The 17,601-nt window shown below is 44.2% G+C and overlaps 1 protein-coding gene across 7 annotated transcripts in view; it reads left to right on the plus strand.

The window, feature by feature from the left end:
* fhip1aa (FHF complex subunit HOOK interacting protein 1Aa) overlaps positions 1 to 17,601 on the plus strand; it is a 176,888-nt gene that overhangs the window by 101,268 nt on the left and 58,019 nt on the right. For all 7 annotated transcript variants that reach the window (XM_041201850.1, XM_041201875.1, XM_041201856.1 and 4 more), the window contains 2 exons: positions 15,713 to 15,871; positions 17,023 to 17,109. In XM_041201850.1, coding sequence (XP_041057784.1) covers positions 15,713 to 15,871; positions 17,023 to 17,109 — 246 coding nt within the window. The remainder of the gene's footprint in view (positions 1 to 15,712; positions 15,872 to 17,022; positions 17,110 to 17,601) is intronic.

A 17,601-nucleotide genomic window follows, 5' to 3' on the forward strand; every position in this document is an offset into this window, starting at 1 on the left:
TGAAGAGGTATTCAAGCTCCTGAGGGGTATGGACAGGGTAAATAGTGAGAAACTGTTCCCACTCAAGACAACATCAAGAACTAGAGGACACAGATTCAAAATAATTGGCAAAAGGAGTAAATGTGATGTGAGGAATTTTTTTTTCACCCAGAGGGGGCTGGAGTCTGGAACAAACTTTCTGAAAGGGTGATGGAGGCATGTTCGATTGAGGTATTCAAAACGCAATTGGATTGCTACCTGAAAAGAGAGAATGTGCAAGAGTATGGGGATAAGGTAGGAAATTGGGACTAGTTGGAATGCTCTTTCAGAGAGCCAATGCAGACTCGATGGGCTGAATGGCCACCTCCTGCACTGTAAAGATACTGTGAAAAGGAACTGGCCTACAAAATTCCACTTTATAGCATTACATGTTAAAGCTTAAATGAACACTAATGCATTGCTGCCACCCATATTTCAAATTTTGAACTTCAAATGACAAATGAAAATAGTCAGTTGCAAATGCAGTTAGTTTGTGAAGCAACAATTATATTGCCAACTGGATATTCGTGCTGCAATCTGTTGGTGTAAAAGATTGTCTTTTGTAAAACTTGTAGTGTTCAGGACCTGGATTGTCAATCTTCCCTGATTGTCTCCAGAAAATGAAAGACTAATCTCCTGGACACTGCTGTGGAAAACCTGGGAGCAAAGTGATTGGGAAATGGAGTTCACATAGTGGCATTCCCAGTTCGTACCTGTGGACCTTCCCCCCCACCCCCTGCTTTGTCCCTGCATATTTTATCCATGAGATCCCACTCTGTCCTTTATTTGGAATGCACAACAAATGTAGTGTTCAATTGTTTGGCGTTTGATTGTGTGTGGTCTGTTCTGTTTGTGATAAGGGAAGCCTGGTTGTGGTTACTTAGACTGAGAAACTGAACCGAGGCTGTAAGCATGGGAGTAGACATTTTAAAGCATTGAATATAACTCCTCCTGCAGACATAAAACCTGGTGTTTCATCTCTGCTTGTCTCCATGGCATGAAACGCCACAACTGAGTCACTGTCACACTGTGCTGGATATGTCGTTCAAAGTGAAGACACCTGGTTCGATTGTGGGATCACATGCACACACTACCCAGAGAGACATCAGTAAGAGGACAATCCTGGTGCTAGTGTTTAGTGGGGTATCAAAAGCTTAGCAAGTTGCTGTTGCTCTCAACTCCGTATCCTGAAATGTCCAACTGGCTCCGACAAGACTAGCAGACCATGGTATGTCCAACAGAGCAGAGCAAAGGGAAAAAACAGGCAAGGGGAAATAAATTGAATTTGCCGATCTGCTCTGACTAGAGGAAAATGACCATCAGAGAACATCTCCAAACAAGGTCTGATCGACAGAAATGATTAGTTTTAGAAATATTCAAAGTAAATCAAGTCATCAAACAACTTCTATTTCCAACACCACAAATAACACATTTGCAGTCCAATTCACGAGGACTTTTATGGGGTTTATCAACAAAGCCTTATGCGTCAATAATATTATCAAGTTGCAACATGTGGTTCTAGCTTCAACGAAAGTTAATTCAGTTTTAATGTACAAAACCACAATAATAGTTAGGCATTAATTGTGCCTTGAAAAGAAAATAAATAATTTACATGCTATACTATTTAAATAGTAAACTGAAGTTAGGCTTTTGAAATGCATTTCATTCATGTACTGATGTTGCAGGGCATTACACAACAGAAGAGATGCAACCAAACCTAAAGTGATGACAGAAGTAATGAATGTTGCTTTCTCACCTCTCAAGCTGCAGCTGCTCCGTGAGAGTCCCTTGACCTAATACAGGAAGTTAAGTAGCAAAGGGTCACCCACAAGGAAATACCCACTTTCAGCTCTATAGATTATATGTGGTGGAATGTGAGTGGCAGAAAAAGCAGTCTCGGGGCAGGAAAAAAATAATAAAAGAAGAGAGACTGAGTGACTCAAATATGACAAGTTAGAGACTGAATAACTTAATGGGTGGAATCATCCCAGATTTACACTAAGTGCGGTAGTGGGTGGGGAAAGCGACATTTTACCCGCCAGCTGCATTGGCGGCTTCTCACACTGTATCATTCCAATCCAGCTGCACTAATTATGCATTCCCAGGAAACAGGCCATTTCGATGGTGGGCAGGCTCTCAATCACCCGCCATGCCATCACCTCACCACTTCATCACGCTGGGCGCCACATTTGAAGTTTAGCCATGCTGCACAAGACTGCTACACAGAAGATAGGATGGCCCCAAAAGGCAGTAAGACTGCACCCTCCCAATTTAGTGATGCCTCCCTTGAGCGCCTTTTGGACACCGTGGAGGACTGCCGTGATGTCCTCTACCTCCGCTCTGGCTGCTGGAGGGGCAGCGGCATCACTAAACCAGCTTGGGAGGCAGTGGGCAGTACCAATGCTGTACAAAAGAGGACAGCCACCTAGTGCTGCTACAGGATGAATAGTCTCCTCTGTTCCGCCAGGGTAAGTCGCTGTTCTCATCACTCTCAACTCTCACACTCAGAAATCCATCACACATCCACAGGGATCTCACACTTTAAGGGACAACACCACTCTCACACACACCCTCACATTTCCATCAGGCTCATATCCTCTCAAGTTCCCATCCTCATCTTGTCCATGGCTCTGCTCACCACACAAACATTCCACACAGTGCCAATTGTCCTCCTCTCACACTCTCCATCTGTTTCAATGCAGGAGAAGCTGGCTCACAACAGCAGGGAGAGGTCCCAGACTGGGGGTGGAGTGGCCCACATTAGGCACCTCATTGACCTTGAGGAGTGTGTCATTGCGCTGACTGTTGAGGATGTGGACTATGCCTGCAGTGACAGTGAGGGATGATTCCACCCATTAAGTGCACCACATCATCCCTCTCTCAACGCAAATTTGAGTGCTCTCTCTCCTGTTTTTGACTCTGCTGCCATGCATTAATTATCCCTACTGTGGTTCACAGGGAGCTCTGCCAAATGACCAACACCCTCAGTCAGCCAGTCCCTCAGCTCCACCACATCCTCATCTCCAGCCAAGATGACTCCTCCTCCATTGAAAAGCCAGAAATAAGCAGACTGGAAGACCCATCACAGCGCTTATCCACACCCTCCACCAGTGCAGAGACACACCTCGCTGGGACCTAGATCTAGAGCAGGTTCAGGTTCACAATCTGGTGGTCACCAGATGGACATGTATCCGCAGCAGGAAGAGGCAGTTTCAGCTGAGTTCCCCGGCACTCGGAGGACTGCTGGGGAATAGGCATCTGTGAGGTCCGAGTCAGATATCGAACCTCTGGCTTTGGCTTTCCAGCTTATCCTGAAGAGTCAGCAGAAGGCTTGGGAACATCATGTAGAGCTTTTGGAAGCCCTCAACAGAGTGGTTCATGACTCAAAGCAGTGCGTCCACTTTCTCTCTGATGAAGTGGTGCCCACATGTACACGTATGGAGGTCTCCATGGGTAGGATGGCGGATGCCGTGGATGCCTGTACCAGCAGAACACAGAGATGTGTGCAGACCTGCTCTCCATCATGGAATCCATGGGTGAATTCCTGCAGTAGCAAAGCAAGAGGGAAACGGGGCACCTCAACGTCCCTCCAGGTGCTCCTTACCCTCAAAGAGTTAGGCCGGGGTCCCCAGGCACCCAAAGGAAGGTGGAGCGACAGCTGGACACCCCTGGGGCATCCACTAAGTAATCTGAGGCTGTTCTCTTCCTCCGAGTCCCTTTTGTCTGTGAGCCCTTCAACCATGTCCTCTGTCACTGCAAAGATTCTGGAGGGAGAAGTGTGTGTGTGGCAGGATCTTTCATAGCCTCATGCAAACACTCTCCCACGCAAGCAGATCCTTCCAGTATCATACTCACCTCAATGAATACTGCCTGCTGGGGTTCGCTTTCCGTTATCCATCTGAGCTGACCTACATCTACACCCACCCACTGATCACCCTCCCATACAGCACCTTATCTCAACCACCAAGACTCTTGTTTCACTTTCAAGTTAGACAGCATGATGGTGATTCAGTTTTTCATTTGCTTCCCCATCCCTTCCCTTCCCCCAGTAACCTATTTCCTTTCCCCATCTCTGTGGACCCCCTTGGCACCTTTCACCTCATCCTTTGGGGATGTCCAGGTAAACATGCACGTTCCCTTCCTTTTTCGGAAGTCCCAGCCCTATCCGCATTAATCTCCCCGACCTCCTCCTTCCCACCCCTAGGGTCCCTGTCAGCCTCTGAGTCCCCACCAATCAATCCCACCAACCCTTCTACCACTACTTTTGAACCTCCCACCCTACCACCTCACTCTGCTCTTGATCATTCTCACTGTTTCCTTGTATCACGTCCACCGTCAGTTCGCTCCCCAGGAGGCAGTCATGGGCTCATCATAGAACCATAAAAAAGTTACAATACAGAAGGAGGCCTTTCAGCCCATCTAGTCCATGCCAGCCCTAGGACACCCAGGTGCCCTTTCTAATCCCACCTTCCTGCACCCGGCCCACAGCCCTACAGCTTACAGCACTTAAGGTGCAGGTCCAGGTACTTTTTTTAAAGAGTTTAGAGTTTCTGCCTTTACCACCAACGAATTCCAGTCACCCACTACCCTCTACGTAAAAAGGTTCTTCCTCATGTCCCCCCTACACCTTCTGCCACTTATCTTGAATCTATGTCCCCTGGTTCTAGAACTCTCCACCAAAGGAAACAATTTTATCCTGTCCACTCTATCTATTCCCCTCATAATTTTGTACAACTCAATCAAGTCACCTCTCAGCCTTCTTTGTTCTAAGGAAAATAACCCCAACCTATCCAATCTCTCCTTGTAGCTACACTTTTCTAACTCTGGCAACATTCTTGTAAACCTCCTCTGCACTCTCTCCAGAGCTATTATGTCCTTCCTGTAATATGGTGATCAGAACTGCACACAATACTACAGTTGTGGCCTCACCAGTGTTTTATACAATTCCAACATTATATCCTTACTTTTATATTCTATACCTCTGCCAGTGAAGGAGAGCATTCCATATGCCTTCTTTACAACCTTGTCTACTTGAACTGCTGCCTTCAGGGACCTATGTACTTGTACACCAAGATCTCTTACTTCATCTACCCCTCTTGTATATTCCCATTTATTATGTAATCCCTGTAACTGTTTGACCTCCCTAAATGTATGACCCCACACTTCTCTATATTAAAATCCATTTGCCACTTTACCGCCCACTCCACCAACCCATCTATATCGTTTTGGAGATTATGGCTATCCTCTACACTATCCACTACTCAGCTAATCTTTGTGTCATCTGCAAATTTCCCAATCATGCCCCCGACGTTCACGTCCACATTGTTAATATATAACACAAACAGCAAGGGTCCCAACACCGAGCCCTGTGGAACACCACTTGAGACAACTTTCCATTCGTAAGGGCATCCATTGACCATTACCCTTTGTTTCCTGTTACAAAGCCAACCTTTTATCCAGTTTGCCACATTACCCTGAATCCCATGGGCTTTTACTTTCCTGACCCATCTGCCATGTGGGACCTTGTCAAATGCCTTGCTAAAATCCATGTACACAACATCCACTGCACTACCTTCATCAACCCTTCTTGTCAATTCCTCAAAGAATTCAATCAAATTTGTGAGGCAAGACCTTCCTTTAACAAATCCTTGCTGACCATCCCTGACTAGTCCATACCTTTCCACATGACAGTTAATCCTATCTCTCGGGATTGATTCTACTAATTTGCTCACCACCGATGTAAGACTAACTGGCCTATAATTGTTTGGCATTTCCTTTGATCCTTTTTTAAACAATGGAACTACGTTTGCATTTCTCCAGTCCTCCGGTACCTCCCCTGTATCTAGTGAAGATTAGAAAATCTTTCTCAGAGCATCTGCCATCTCCTCCCTGACTTCCTTCAACAGCCTCGGAAACAATCCATCTGGCCCTGGTGACTTTTCAACTTTCAAGGATAGCAACCCTTCGAGTACTTCCTCTCTCTTTATGACTATCCCGTCCAATATCTTGCAGTGTTCCTCCTGGACTACTATATCTACATCCTCCCTTTCTTTTGTAAACACGGAGACAAAATATTAATTCAAAACCCTTCCCACAACTTCTGCATCTACACACAAGTTTCCATCTTCATCCCTGATAGGTCCCATTTTTTCCCGAACTAACCTTTTAGCATTAATGTATTGGTAAAATATCTTTGGATTATCTTTAACTTTACTTGCTAATCTTTTTTCATGGCCTCTCTTTGATTTCCTTATTTCCTTTTTTACTTCGTCCCTGCACTTCCTATATTCGTCTAGGCTATCTGCAGTGCTTAGTTCTTTGTGCCTATCGTATGCTTTCTTTTTCTGTTTGATCTTCCCCTGTATTCCTCTAGACAACCAGGGAGGTCTAGATTTGGCAGTACCACTCTTATTTTTGTAGGCGACATGTCTACTTTGTACAGTTAGGATCTCGCTTTTTAGTGCTTCCCACTGGTTTTCCACTGTTTTATCCTCCAGCAGTGCTGTCCAATCCACCTTAGCCAAGCCTCTTCTCATTTCTGCAAAATTTGCCTTCCCCCAGTTCAAGACTTTTACTCCTGCCTTACCTCTGTCCTTTTCCATGGTAATGCTAAATCTGACTGAATTGTAATCACTGTCCCTGATATGGTTGTCAACTGTCACTTCACCCACTTGCCCTTCTTCGTTCCCCAAGACTAGGTCTAGAAATGCATCTCCTCTCATTGGATTTGTCATTAATTGGTTGAAAAAATTTTCCTGGACCCACTGCATGAATTTTTCTCCCTCAGTGCCCCTTATATTGTTTGAATCCCAATTGATATTAGAATAGTTGAAGCCTCCTACTATTATTGCCCTCTTGTTCTTACAAGCAGAAATTTGCCTACATATTTGTTCTTCTATCTTCCTTTCACTATTTGGGGGTCTGTAGTATACTCCCAGTAGTGTGACTGCCCCCTTTTTAATTCTAAGCCCAATCCATAAAGTCTCATTTGTTGACCCATTTAGTATATCATCTCTTCTCACAACTGGAATTGATTCTTTAACTGTTAGTGCTACCACCCTACCTCCTTTTTTATCTCCTACTCTATCGTGTCTGAAGACTCTAAACCAGGGATATTAAGCTGCCAGTTTTTAGCCAGGTCTCCGTTATAGCAATAACGCTATGTGTCTGTAGCTGCCATGTGTCTACCTGTGCCCTTAACTCATCTACCTTGTTTGTAGTACTCCTTCCATTGAAGTATAAACAGTTTAACCCCATCAATTTCCCTTGCTGGACACTTTTTAAACTTTGCTTCTCCTGTAACTCCATGTCTATCCCAATGCCCCAGCTAATGTTCTACCTCCATTTTTCTGATCTGAATCTGACCTATCTGATCCTACTCCTGGGATCCCATCCACCTACCACACTAGTTTAAATACTCCCCAACAGAAATAGCAAAAGCACCCGCAAGGACACTGGTCCCAGCTCTGCCTGGGTGCAGCTCGTCTGGTTTGTACAGGTCCCGGTTTGTACAGGTCCCACCTTCCCCAGAACCGGTCCCAGTGCCTCAAGAATCTGAATCCGTCCTGGCTACACCATCTCTCCAGCCAGGTGTATCCTCTTATTCCTGCTCTCGCTAGGACGTGGAACTGGGGTTAATTCTGAGATTACTACATTTGAGGTCCTGCATTTCAATTTATTTTCTAAATCCCTGTCCTGAGCTTGGAGGTCCTCATCCCTTAGTTTACCTATGTCGTTGGTACCAATGTGTACCACGACCACTGGCTGCTTACCTTCTCTCCCAGAATGTCCTGCAGCTGCTCCCGGACCCTGGCATCAGGGAGGCAACACACCATCCTTGATTCACGTTTGTGGCCACAGAAGCAACTGTCTGTGCCCCTAACTATTGAATCCCCCTATCACTATAGCCCTACCACTTGTTTTCCCAAACAAAAACCAAAACAGAATTACCCGGGAAACTTAGCAGGTCTGGCCGCATCGGTGGAGAAGAAAAGAGTTGACGTTTCGAGTCCTCATGACCCTTCAACAGAATTGACTGCCACTCCTCTTCAAGAAATTCCTACGTTGAAGAAGTTTTGTTCGTCTCTGCGACAAGATTTCCGTATCTCTGTTCTGTTGAAGGGTCATGAGGACTCGAAACGTCAACTCTTCTCTGCCGATGCTGCCAGACCTGTTGAGTTTTTCCAGGTAATTCTGTTTTTGTTTTGGATTTCCAGCATCCGCAGTTTTTTGTTTTTAACACTTGTTTGCCCCCTGCCCCTCTGAGCAGCAGAGCCATCCATGGTACCGTGAACTTGGCTGTTGCTGCGTTCCCTGAGAGGCCATCCCCCCGCAACAGTATCCAAAGCGGTATATCTGTTAGAGAGGGGGATGATCACAGGGGACTCCTGCACTACCTTCCTGAGTCTTTTAGTGTTCCTGATGGTCACCCATTCCCTTTCTGCCTGTGTAATCTTCACCTGCAGTGTGACCACCTCGCTAAACGTGCTATCCACGACTTGCTCAGCATCGCGGATGATCCACAATGAGTCCACCCGCAGGTTCAGCTCTGAAATCCGGTTAGCTAGAAACTGCATTTGGACACACCTTCCACACACATGATCACCAGGGATGCTGGAAGCGTCCCTCATTTCCCACATCCTGCAGGAGGAGCATATCATGGGTCTGAGTTCTTCTGCCATGACGTCCCTCTCGATTAAGCTAGTTACTCCCTTAAAAAAAATATGCTAGCTCAGGGCCTTATTTATGTTAGCTAGGAACCTTGTTTCTTGATTAATTATACTTGTACAGTCCTACTCTATATTTATTTTTTAAAATTTCAGCTCCTACTTCAGTATTAAGCAATGAATTACTTTACTAGATTGAAAGCCCTCCCTTGCACGTTCCCCCCCCTCTAGATCCTACCCCCTCACCCCTCCGGATCCTTTTCCCACCCCCCCTCTGGATCCCTTTTCCACCCCGGACCCTTTTTATCCCACATCCAGACCCCTTCTCCCCCCACCAGACCCCCCCCCACTCTGGATCGCTTCCACTCACCCTGGACTACTCCCCCAACCCCCTTCCCCTCCTCCCATCCTTGGAGCTCCTTCCCCCCACCTCACCCATTGAACACCCCCGATCACCCTTGGAACTCCTTCCCCTACCCCCACCCTTGGAATGGCTTCCCCCCAAGCTTACTCCTTCCCCCAACCTGACTCCCTTAGGCACCCTCACTTCTACATCCAGCCTTACTCCTTCCCCCTTCCTGACTGCTTCCGACACCCTTACTTCTTCCTACCCCAGACTCCCTCCCCTCTCTGCACTCTTTCCCCCTTCCATACTCCTTCCCTTACACCTACCACCCCCCCCACACCTACCACCCCATTTGCCGCCTTGTCTCCTGTTACCCCTTCCTCTCCCCCAAACTCCCTTCCCAACCTCACAACCTCTGACACCTTTCTTCCTCCCTCACAACCTCACCCCCTGACACCTCCTCCTCTCCCAGTCGATCCTAACCTCCCTCCCCCAACCCCCCCGGTACATCTTCCTCTCCCAAATACAACTGGATCTTCCTCTCCCCTGCCTCAACCATCATCCCTTGTGGGCAGGCCCTCAGCGGTGACTTTCCACCTTCTGTGAGCTGCTTTGCAGCACAGCCATGTCTAGCATGTCATGGATATTCCTCCAGTGTGCCGTGCTCTCAGCCTCCAGCATCTTCTGTTCCTCGGGTGTTCACGATGTGAGCAAGGCCCAACTCCTGCACGTCACGCTTGTCGCGATGTGTTTTACACCGGCAAGTTTTCCTGCTGAAATTGGAGGATGGTCCAACGCGGGTGGGGGTGGGCGACGATTCTGGCCGGCTGGCCTTATAATGACATGCAGGTGTGTTACAATGAGGTTCCTGACGTCCGATGGCAGAAAACACGGCTGGCCATTGGCAGGCTGAGTGGACAATCACAAACTGGTTTCACGACGTCATGAAAGTGGTTTTTGGCCTTCTCGCTGTATTATTTTCTCATACCACCGAACATGCCTGGCACCAGCGGGCACAGAAAGTTCCACCCAACATCTCCTTTGAAACTGACAATGAAGTAATAAAGACAGGAGGGTGTAAAGAATAGAGGTGACGAGAGTGAAAATAGAGTTGAGGAAGAAAGAGTAACTGGTATACGTCCTTATTATATCATAGTTGGTGCCGGTACAATACTCTAATTCATCTATACCTTTGATTGCGCTTTTAAAATTGAGCTAGTTTTGAGAAATCTTATTTTTCCTTCAGTTTCTGCTCAAGCTTTCATGTATTTCAACCAATGTAAAATCTGCCATGTGCCAGCACAATCTGCATCATTACAGAATATAGGGCAGAATTTTTCATATGGCGGGCAGGCTGGGTGGAAGCGGGAGGGCGTGGGCGTGGAGCCGATCACTGCCCACGATTGGCTCTGTGCCACCATTTTACGTGCGCGGGCCAATTAAGGCCCACCCAGCGTAATATGTGAGAGTAGCGCTCAGTGCTACCTGTGCGGGCGGGGTTGGGGGAGGAGGGAGAATCAGGGCCAGCATGAAGGAGCGCAACAATCTCCCTGAGACACGGAACATAAGATGGGACATGTTTCATTTTTATGAAAATTTTTAAATTTATTTAATAAAAGCTTTCGGAGACCTCATCCCAATTGTGGATGAGGTTTCCTAAAAAACACAAAGGCTGCTTGGGCTTTTCACCTGCCCGCCAACCTTAAGGTTGGACAGGCAGCATAACTAATTACATGAATTGCTTTCTTAATGGCCTTAATAGGCTGTTTACATATCGAACAAAACATCGCGAGACCAAGATGCACGCCCGATGTCATCACATGTCATGTTACATGTCAGTGTGTCCGGCCCGCCCCCATGTACCGACTGAAAAATTCTGCCCATAATTATTTTTCTCAGTTTGTTTGCTTTAAAAATATCCCATAATATATTTGAGTGACAATGTGGTGCAGTTTGATTAATACCGTTGAAGTTAGTTTATCATAAAAAGCATTTTTAATTCCATTAATTTTAATTCCATTACTTGAACAGCCAAAATTTAAATAACTGAAAATGACTTTAAAGGACTTTGCAGAATCATTTGAGAGTTACATTAGTCATCAGTAATCAATTTTAATTAATTAAAACAAATTCAAAAACTTTAAAGGGTATAAGCACCCTTGCGCCTCCAAATAAAACTTAATTTTAAGAGTCTCTTTGAAGGCCACAACTGGATGAAATTAATGGAAACTCCCAATGGTAATTAATTAGATTGGGGTTGTGTCCAATTTTGTGGCTATTTTATTCATTCATGGGATGCGGGCATCATGAGCAAGGCCAGCATTTATTGCCCATCCCTAATTGCCCTTGACTAGTTGCTGGTGAGCTGCTGTCTTGAACTGCTGCAGTCCCTTGATGTAGGTACACCTACAGGGCTCTTATTAATGGAGGTCCAGGATTTTGACACAGTGACAGTGAAGGAATAGCAATAAAGTTCAAAGTCAGAATTGTGTGATTTGGAGGGGAACTGGCATCTGCTACCTTGGTTCTCAAGGAGGTCAAGGTTGTGGAAGGTGCTGTTGAAGGAACCTTGTCAAGTTGCTGCAGTGCACTTTGCTGTCACAGTATTCTGGTGGTAGAGGGAGTGAATGTTAGAGGTGCAGAATGGGGTGTTAGGCAAGCTGCTATGTCCTGAATGGTGTCAAGCATCTTGTGTTGATGGAGCTGCATTCATCCAGGCAAATGGAGAGTACTCGATCACAGTCCTGACTAGTACCTTGTAGATGATGGAGAGGCTTTGGGAAGCCAGGAGATGAGTCATTTGCTACAGAATACTCAGTCTCTGACCTGTTCTTATAGCCACAGTATTTATGTGGCTCGTCCAGTTACTTTTCTGTTAATGGTAACGCCCCAGGATGTTGATGGTAGGGGATTCAGGGATGGTAATGCCATTGAATGCCAGAGGAAGATGTTCAGATTCAATCTTGTTGGAGATGGTCATTGCCCACCACTTGTGCAGTGCAAATGTAACATGCCACCTGTCAAAGAAAGAAAGAATGATTTGCATTTATATAATGCTTTTCATAATCACTGAATATCTCAAAGCATTTTGCATCCCTTAAAATACTTTTGAAGTGTTGTAATGTGGGAAAGGCAAAACAGCAGCCAATTTGCACATGGTAAACAGCCCAAGCCTGGAAGTTGTTCAGGTCTTGCTGTTGGCAGGCATGGACTGCTTCATTATGTTCGGAGTTGTGAATAGATTAAACACTGTGCAATCATCTACGAACATCTCCACTTCTGACCTTGGGTTGGAGAAAGGGGCATTTATAAAGCAGCTGTAGATAGTTGGGCCTAGGACACTACCCTGTAGAACTTCTACAGCGATGTCCTGGGGCTGAGTTGATTGGCCCTCAATAACCACAACTATCATTCATGGTGCTAGTATGATTTCAGCCAGCACAGAATTTTCCCCTTGACTCCCATTGATTCCAATTTTGACCCTTGATGATGGTCACTCAGTCAAATGCTGCTTTGATATCAAGGGTAATCTCTGTCACCCTATCTCTGGAATTCAGCTCTTTTCTCCATGTTGGGCCCAAGGCTGTAATGAGGTCTGGAGCCCAGTGGTCTTGGTGGACTTAAACTGAGCATTGGTGAGCAGATTATTGCTGAGTGAGTGCTGCTTGATAGCACTATTGATGACACCTTCCATCATTTTGTTGATGAGAGGAGAGTGATGAGACAGTAATTGGCCAGATTGGATTTGCCATGTTTTTTTTTGTCCATCTTTTTTTTTGTGGACAAGATATACCTGGGCACTTTTCCAATTTGTCAGCATACTGGAACAGGTTGGCTAAGAGTGTGGTTAGTTCTGGAGCACAATCTTCAGTACAACTGGAATGATGTTGAGGTCCATAGCCTTTGCTGTATCACATGCACTCAGCCATTTCTTAATATCATGTGAAGTGAATTGAATTGGTTGAAGACTGGCATCTGTGATGCTGGGACCTCAGGAGGAGGATGAGATGGCACACTTGGCACTTGTGGCTGAAGATGATTGCAAACATTTAAGCCCTTGTCTTTTGTACTGATATGCTGGGCTCTTCCACAGTGAGGATGGGAATATTTGTAGGGCATTCTCCTCTAATTTAGTTGTTTGATTGTCTGCCATCAATTCTCAACTGGATCTGGCTGGACTCCAGAGCTTTGATCTAATTCACTGGCTGTGAGATCTCTGTCTATAACATGCTGCACCCACTGTTCAGCATGCATGGTGGATTTGTATCCTCATTTTTAGGTACACCCAGTGCTGCTCCTGGCATGCCCTCCTGCAATCTTCAGAGTTCATCCCCTGGCTTGATGGTAATGGTAGAGTGGGGGATATGGCAGACTATGAGGTTACAGATTGGGGTGGAATATAATTCTGCTGCGAATGGCCTACTGCACCTCATGGATGCCCAATTTTGAGCTGCTAGATCTGTCTGAATCTATTTTATTAAGGGCAGTGGCAGTGCTACACAAAATGACAGGCATTATCCTCAGTGTGAAGCTGGGACTTTGTCTTCATAAGGACTGTGTGGCGGTTACTCCTGCCAATACTGTCTTGGCTAAATTTATCTACAACAGGTTGATTGGTGAGGATGAGGTGAACATTTTAAAATGTTTCTATAATATTTTTTCTTTATGTGTACATGCAAAGCTCTCAAAGTAATGATGTAACTACTAGAAAATTGCACAAATTATGCTGTTTTTGGTACGTTTTATTTTCTTACCAATTACAGACGAGGGTTCTGTATATTGCAATAATCTTGAATTTCTGTATGTTATGGAAACTTGTTTTTAAATTAAAATTGTGGTATTTTGAGTTTTTGTAATCATCGACCTATTATTTTTAAAAATATGTTAAAACACAATGGGAAATAAATTGGTTTGTGCATTTTTCTGGGTTGGAACTAGATGGTATACGCACTGCCTGCAGTAGGTAAGTCTAGCCTGGGAACCACCTGAAATTGGTTATCAGGTCTCATCTTAGCATTTCAGAGGATCATCCATTGCTCTTGCCGAGGAATCGAGTTTTGGGCCACCTACGTTGGATGCAGCTTCCTTCCTCTAAGTGCTGGGATGGATAAGAGGAGAATGGAGTAGAGCAGCACAATTGTAGTGGTCCTTGGGATGCTGTAGAGTTGGACGGGGTACTCCTACTCCTTCTGGCTTCTCCACAGTTCTTTCCTAAAAAAAAATTAGCTTTTTGATGGTGATCATATCCACACCTATAAAACTTGAGTGGAGCAGGCCCAGTGCCTGGTTTGCTCAGGGGAGCCAAGTTTTCCAGAAGGCTCTTAAAAGAGATGTTTGACCCCTCATTAGTACATATACAGGGATGAATGGTGTTCGCCCCAGACTCCTAAAAAATGGCCCAGGCCCAATATCGAATGCCTTCTCAAGACTTGTTTGGGGCACAAGATTTTGGTTCCCAAATTTGGCTCTTGTACCCATGTTAAGGCATAAAATGGGCACAACAGGGTCCAATTTCTCACTGAATTCATTTAAAAATGAATCCTTTCTTTGGGTAAACCTTTACCTAATTAAAGGACAACTGGAACTGCATGTGCAGTACAGGTACTGCGTAACTGCTAGTTTTTTTAAAGAGAAAGAAAATGTTTTATTCTGTTCATGAGGGTAGAACCAATGGGCTCAAATTTGCTTTTTTTCTATTTTCTTTTCTTCCCCCACCCTCTTAAGAACTCTTGCTAACTATAGTTCTGTGGGTGCAATGACACTAAACCTAAGGAGACCTGACCTAAATGAGGTAAATGCAATAATATTTGCAATTGATCATTTGTCATAGGATGAACCATGAGCATCGTGTGATAAAACCTTCAGGAATATATCAAGCCATAGTTGACAACCCTATTGATGATTGAGAACAGCCTTTTGAGTTTTACCTAACTGGGGGAGATAGTTGCATGGTGCTACCATCTCTGGACTAATAATCCAGAGAACCGGATTATTGTTCTAGGGGCTTGGGTTCAAACCCCACCAAGGTAACAATTAATAAATCTGGAATTAAAGGTAAGTCTCAGTAATGATGACCTTGAAACTATCATCAGTTGTTGTAAAAACCCATCTGGTACACTAATGTTCTTCAGGCAAGGAAATCTGCCATCCTTACCCAGTCTAGCCATAGTTTGGATTGAGTAGAGCACCACAGCAATGTGATAACGGTCCTCTGAAATGATCTAGCAAGCCACTCATTTCAAGGACAATTAAGGATGGGCAATAAATGTTGGCCACATCCCATGAAAGAATGAATTAAAAAAAAATTAAGCTGGAAATTGGGCCCTATTGTGCGAGATCCTGGATGGAAGTGCCATGTAACATGATGATCCAAGAAAGTGTTGACTTTTTGCAATTTAGTAAGGATTTGGGGAAGGAAGTAGACAGTTAACTGATTTAGTATTTATTTCACTTTTTCCGATGAAAGATTACTGATCTTGACTATATTTCTCTCTCCACAGCTGTTGCCTGATCTGGGCATTTCTACCATTTTCTGTTTTAATTTCAGATTTCCAGCATCTGCATTATTTCACTCTTGATTCAATATTTGTGTTGTCTTATGTTAAGAATAACATTTTAGTGCATTTTTTTTGTAATTTCAAAGTTTTGTCTTCTTCCCCTTGCACTATTATTTAACCTGCAGGTGCTAGCCACGGGACTGAGTGGCCTCTACTCCTCATTGCCCACTAAACTGGAAGCGAAATCTGATGAATGGCACTATCTGCAGCGAGAGGACTGGATGCATATTCCTGCACTGGTACAGTTCATGAACTCCCTGGAGTTCTGTAATGCAGTAATACAGGTAAAGACACAGGCAACAACATGTACTCATACTTGTAAACAGTGCAGGGCGCTTGTCTTTCACCTCTTAGATTTGATCTAATATTCAGTCTGGATAAAGTGACTGCATGAATCTTAAGTGAGATGGATTCTTGGGCTTCAGCTGCTATTACATGACAAGACTATTGAGCATTCAGCAGTCTCTTTGGGAAAACGCTAGAAGCATGAATTGTAATCCAATGTTGACCGCTTGCTGACTATGTATCAGATTGGGGACAAAAGTTAAATTGCCCACAATTTCTCTCTTTCTCCTTTGGAAACAAAAAATGTTTACCAAAATCTTATTAATGTTGAAAAAAACAAATTTCAAGCCTATATTGAACTATTTGTAGTTAGAATATATTAAAACTCTTGCATATGGTGCACACTTCTTGTTGCATTTTAGCTATATTCCAGACATTACATCACACTTTATCACAGTCTCTGACTAAAATGAGCAATTCCACTTGACTATGGATCATTGTAGGAAGTTTGAGTGTGCAGGTTTTTTATTTGCATCACACTTTAGTTGCTGTACTTTCTGATTTATATTTAGGGCATCTGATTGGCTCATATTCAGATTTCTTCCACCTGATTTGTTGACTATGCAAATTTATTAATTCTGATGTATTCAGATACCAATTTCTCAGCAAGAAAAAGTTTCAAATTGTTCAAAAGAAGACAACAGATGAATGCAAGACGCTTCTTTCAGTAAATTATTCACATCAAAGCTATTTTGAATTTCAGAGAGTCCAATTCTGGAGGACAGGCGATTCAAATCATTTCAGAATCTGTCCTTTCTTTAGTTGTGCTCAGAATTTCAAAGCAATTATTTTTACGTAAAAGCTAACTTTAAAAGTTCCTTTCGATGCCTTCATCTAAGTCATTAATATAGATTGTAAATAGCTGAGGCCCTTTCGCTTGCAAGCTCCATGTTTTTAAAATCCAAGAATGTCATCACCCAAGTCCATTTCTTAATTTACCTTACCTCCTCTCATGCCGTTACTGATCTTTGTGGTGTCCTCCCCTGTGGGGCTTGGGTATATCATTTGGTTTTTCAGCTTAAAGAAAATGTGTGATATATGGGTGAGTTCAACCTTTTGTCTAATTTTGCAACCTGTGCTTCTGATTTAGGTGGCTCACCCCATGATACGCAATCAACTTGTGAACTATATCTACAATGGATTCCTTGTGCCTGTCATGGCACCTGCACTTCATAAAGTTAGTAGGTTGTTTGCTGCAAATTCCTAGATAGATGTTGTATTGATTAATTGTGCTTTATTAGAGTTTTGTATACCTAGTGTTTTACCTGCAGCCTGAGGGTGGTATCTTTGCATAAACATTTGGGGAAAATTATGACTTCTTCCAGAGGTATTTTAACCTAGGTTAGGAACAGGACTGAATTAATACTGCGTACAGTATTGGTTTACTTATTTATGGAAGGATGTAAATGCATTGGAAGCAGTTCGGAGAAGGTTTACTGGACTAATACCTGGAATGGGAGGGTTGCCTTATGAGGAAAGGTTGGACAGGTTAGGCTTGTATTCACTGGAGTTCAGAAGAGTAAGAGGTGACTTAATTGGATCATATAAGATCCTAAGGGGTCTTGATAGGATGGATGTGGAAAGGATGTCTCCTCTTGTGGGAGAATCTAGAACTAGGGGTCACTGTTTAAAAATAAGGGGTCGCTCATTTAAGACAAAGATGAGAAAT

This window comes from Carcharodon carcharias, chromosome 1 (genome assembly GCF_017639515.1).
Source record: "Carcharodon carcharias isolate sCarCar2 chromosome 1, sCarCar2.pri, whole genome shotgun sequence".
In the NCBI taxonomy this organism is placed as follows: Eukaryota; Metazoa; Chordata; class Chondrichthyes; order Lamniformes; family Lamnidae; genus Carcharodon; species Carcharodon carcharias.